The sequence below is a fragment of the Opisthorchis viverrini genome (assembly GCF_000715545.1).
Source record: "Opisthorchis viverrini unplaced genomic scaffold opera_v5_556, whole genome shotgun sequence".
NCBI classification, from domain to species: domain Eukaryota; kingdom Metazoa; phylum Platyhelminthes; class Trematoda; order Opisthorchiida; family Opisthorchiidae; genus Opisthorchis; species Opisthorchis viverrini.
In genome coordinates this window covers 118,310-123,093 of record NW_008752215.1, presented here as the reverse complement: position 1 = coordinate 123,093, position 4,784 = coordinate 118,310, and the positions used below count along the sequence as shown (strand labels likewise).

At 45.5% G+C, this 4,784-nt stretch overlaps 1 protein-coding gene across 1 annotated transcript in view; it reads left to right on the top strand.

Moving 5' to 3' along the window:
* Window positions 1-4,056: 4,056 nt before the first annotated feature.
* Window positions 4,057-4,784, top strand: part of T265_11701 (hypothetical protein) — a gene marked incomplete at both ends in the record, with an annotated part of 9,464 nt that continues 8,736 nt past the window's right edge. Inside the window, one exon of the mRNA XM_009178422.1 lies at window positions 4,057-4,154. Coding sequence (XP_009176686.1) covers window positions 4,057-4,154 — 98 coding nt within the window. The remainder of the gene's footprint in view (window positions 4,155-4,784) is intronic.

The window sequence follows — 4,784 nt, the reverse complement described above, 5'->3', positions numbered from 1 at the left end:
TTTTCAGCAACCTTGTATCACATCTATACATGTATCGCGATATCTTGAATATCGTACCAACTGAAACATGAGACGGCCTGATGGAGCACATTCAGTTGCTAGGAGCCATCATAAACGAAAGATTCAGCTGGGTTCCAGGTGAGTCTCTCGCAAAACCAAATTTGTTTGCAAATGAGTGCATTTCGCTTATTTCGTGCAATTTGGGTTGAATTGGAACATAAGCTTGACAAAATCTCAGAGAATACGCCTACCTGATGAGTTGCAAGAAGGGAGCTGTCAAAGAATTTTCAGCAACTTTGTGAGTAGTGTAGGGATAGATACTTATCTGTTTTTCGAAAAGCTGTTTGTTTTAAGGCCGTCTTTTTCCAAGCCTCCACGTATGGGGTGGCCCGGCGAGATTCTCCTCTTTGTGAGTAGTGTATCACGGGATACTTATCTGTTTTTCGAAAAGCTGTTTGTTTTAAGGCCGTCTTTTTCCAAGCCTCCACGTATGGGGTGGCCCGGCGATGGAGATTCTCCTCACCAATGCGCAACCGTTCCTCCTATTCAAACTGTCAACGGCTCACCACAGGCCATTTTAATGCAGCTGATACCCCACTGAAAAGGCATTGAAAACCAAGGAGACAGAATTGATTTGCGTGAATTAATTTGCTCGTCCACAAAGGCTTTGTGAATAAAAGCACTCAATTCGATGAAGTTTCCATTGCTAAACTCGATGAAGCTGTTCAAATCAATCACCCAACAGGGGTTGCCTCGAAGAACGGAGTGCGTTCCAGGACAGAGGGAAATAGTTTGGTTCCAAAGGCATTTGTAGTGCGAGAAACTTGCTTCCGAAAACTGCAGGACCCAGAGAAAACAGGGACTTTTCTCCTTACTTTATACCCTTTTTCCTCCTTTCTTTGTACAAGCGTGATTTGGACTGACCTGCAACCTGAAAATATATGTAGTTCTTAAAACCATATTTGGTAAGCAAATCAGAATTCCTAGTAAATAACGGTTTTGAAGACTGTGGGGTTTCGGGGATAGGTGGGCAGCTGGTCGTGGCACTGAGTGTATTACTCACCTGTCAGTGTCACTAAACGTAACGGTTATAGTTTCCAAATTTTCTGAGTTTTAGGAAAACATGATAACCTGAAGGAAACCACTGAAGAATTTTAAGAAAAATCCTGCTTAAGTGCGAGAAAATCACACTGCTGATCAACCGCTCGTTGCCGAACGGTTTGGTGTTCAAATTACTAGCCGGGAGGTCGCGGGTTTGAGACTCTCTGGAGTTTCCTGAGATACGTACTGGTGATGATTCCCAGTGAGGATGAAACAGCTGTACAGTGCTCCTCGGGGTTTCAACCTAGCTTCCTCGTGCCAAGTTGCCTTGCCACCCGAAGGAAGCAACTGGGGTGAGATACTGTCATATTGCCCAAGCCTAGACAGAAGCAAATGTTGGGTTTAAACCACGGACTTTCAGGTTGGTAAGTCCGCTATCGATCTACTTCGGCTTCCTTGTAAAGTTGAAAAGTTTTCATGTCATGTGACCGATGTAGAATGCAGTGTAAAAATACACCCAAGTTGCGATGTGTCCTAATTCCAAGTTGATCACACTGCCCTTAGCCGAAAGGTAACAAGAACTGAAGGATTGCGGATTTTAGCTCAGTCTTTGAGTGTTTTATTTTGGTTTATGGGTGTAACTGTTATATCTGCTGATTCGCCAGTCTGTGGTATCTGCTGCTGACACGGCTCCAGTGCCGGAGAAAAAAAGACTCACAGAAGGGAACATAACCGTCATATTCCGAACAAACCAGTGCGAGAGCGTGCGTGCGTGCGATTGCAAAAGTTACGACGGCCCCACGTTATTTAAAGGGACCTTTTATGACATTGATCCAGCCTGTCTGATAGGCGTTTGGTGAACACTCATCAACGTTGATCGTGTTTCTATGACATGCCTGAACGATGATCACATTCTTTAGTGCTTCTGTGGCGTGCATGAACACTAATCGGCCTTCGCTGAATTCATTGAATAACTGACTGGCTTGGATGCTTACCGGCTTTCCCAGTGAGATTTTGGCGAATTTGTAGAGTCTCAGTAGGTTCCGGGAGTTCTCGGGTTACTTTCCGGAATTTGACCTTCTTGATAGTAACTACCTGACTACTAGTGCAAGTCCGTGTACCTTCTCTTGTCAAGCACGGAGCTTCCAGATGGAGTCTGCTGGAATCTTCCAGGCTTTCCCAGCGTTAATGTTTTTATGCATCCGTTCCATGGCGTTCGTCCGCAAGCTGTCCCCATATTTGAGAATGTTTAATTTTTGAAAAAATCGTCTATCTTAAAACGATCAGCATCGAATGTGTGTCCCAGTGAATTCAACACACTTCAGTGTCTTTCCATTTCCTCTGCATTCATGCCGAAATCAGACGTTGCTGTCAACGCTGATTTAAATGCAAATGAAGAATCTGCGACTTCTCCTGTTCTGTTCGACGTAGGACAAAATGATGATAACATGGAGAGATTTGGCCATTTTCATCTGAGATCTCGTCCTATGTCAGTCTAGTCAATCAGTGAGGAAAAGCAAAGAAACCCTGTGTTGTCCTTATTGAGAACCATTAGCAGTGCACATCTCAGGCTAGCAGTTGGACAATTAACCGCCTGGCCGCAAGCTGCCGATCAGCACTGTGACAAACACTCGAACAGGATATAAAACCGCTCATCATTCAGTCACATCATGTAGTCATGGCTAGCTCTTTGAGTGACGATTTCTTCAAGACGGAGGTTCCATCCTTTTCCTTGGAAATGTTCGTTCTCTGGACCATTCGTAGATTGGTTGTAATGTGAGCTTTCGACCTTCAAATGGAGTCAGCCCATGCTGAAAAGCTGAGACCGATTGGAACTCATCAGCAGGGCGTCTTCCACAGGTCTTTAGGACATTTTGCAGACCTCCAAGGCGGCAGCTAAAGACTACGCCGTTCGACGACAAGCGTCCAATCAGCTATTTTTTGAGTTTCAATACAAACTTGCGCCAAACCGATAGTGTTTGGGGAGTAGTGGCCAAATGGAAGTGTTAACGCGATTTCAATTTCTTAGCAATTGAGGAACTGGTAAACTGGAGAAAAAACTGCGGCCTATCGGGTGTACCATACTGAAATCAGCGGTAATGTTTTTCTAGATTAAGTGGTGAGACTCTGGACTCAATGGAACTGCCCCTGAGCATTACTGTCAAAAACTGTTCCAGGTGCTCCTGATCACAACTGATCGCTTTTGGAAAAAATGCAACATTATCCGCTCCAAGAAAATGTCTGCTCTTAGGGCAAAGGAAGCAATAACCAACCAGTTAAGTGTTCAAGCACTGGCAGGGTCAGAAACTCCCCGGAATGGCATGAGATACGAACTATTGATTATTTCCAACAAAGCGTACAGTGCTTTTCGGCTGTTCAGCACCGATTGGCTCCCTCTCGAGGATGAAATATCGATTAATCCTTACCAGATATCCGCCACATCAAAACCAAGGGAGAAAATAACGGAATTTCAACCTGCCCAAGAAACTGTGTAAGACGGCTAGTGTTTGTTTTAGTTCTCATATAATCGTCATCAAATAAAGTGTAGGATACGCCCTAACCCTACAGATTGTTTGCATACATTGCGAGTCAGTAAAAAATAGAATCGCCGAACCTTAATTTTCAAAAAACCAGATTTCCCTCTTTTGGATTATCAATATGAGACGTCGATCAGGTTCTTCCGCTTGACGACCAACCATGTTTCATCATTCAACTGTAAAAATCGATTGGTGCCTTGCTGCCATGCCGCCCGATGGAGGCACGTGGGCGGGGATACTGCCAGAATGCCCAAGCCTAGACAGGGGAAGTCGAGAGGCAGAGGCCGGGTTCGAACCACGGACCTTCTGGTCAGTAAATTCGCGCTCTAACCACTTGAGCCGTCTCGCCCCCATTTACGACCGCAAACCAGGTCGATTCAGTTCCAGAAGGTACTTGCACTAATAACAGTCTTTACTGCGGTTGACAGTAGTTTACCGAAGCGATTTGCAGCATGGACAAAATAAGGGGCAATATAAAATGTGGAACAAGTCAAAAAAGGAACTTAACGAATGTGAGGGTCCCTTGGTGAAAGTCCGGACGGCGGGAACGTGTTTCCTCCGCAGTTTGGCTGCTACGTGTACTCCATAATTCTCCGTGGACTTGGAGTGTTTGGCTGACCCCTTGCTCCCTGCACGCGCGCGAGTCTGTGTTTTGACTGCGTTCAGTTTCCCTATAGGTAGGTCCGTCTGCCTGTACGTGGGTCGGTCAGCACGTGAACTGTTGCTACGCTCACTAGATGGTACAGACAATCGATGTCCGATGAGTAGTTTGCGAGTATGAAAAAGGACAAGTCTTGTGATCCAGTGGGCGACTGTGGGCTGAACAGTCAAGTATGTGAGTGACCGCGTAGCTACAAGCTCTCCCTGTAGCCAATACTCATCGACGGTTAGCTGTGTCCGTACTTTTGACAACACACGACTAAGTGTATACAAAGCACCTTTGGATCGAAATGAGTGAGAAAACGTAGGGATTGTTGCACCGGCATGCAGTTCGCGGCTGGATAAACAACAAGCAAGTTTGAGAAGAGAAGAGGCGTTGCCCACGAACGTAGAACGCTCTTTTATAAAGGAAACTACTCACAAGGTTGCTGAAAATTCTTCAACAGCCCACGACAGGTTTCGCCCTTCTTGGAGCTCATCAGGTAGGCGCAGTCCCCGAGTTTCCGTTAACCTTATGTTCTACTTGAACCCAAATTGGACTGTTTT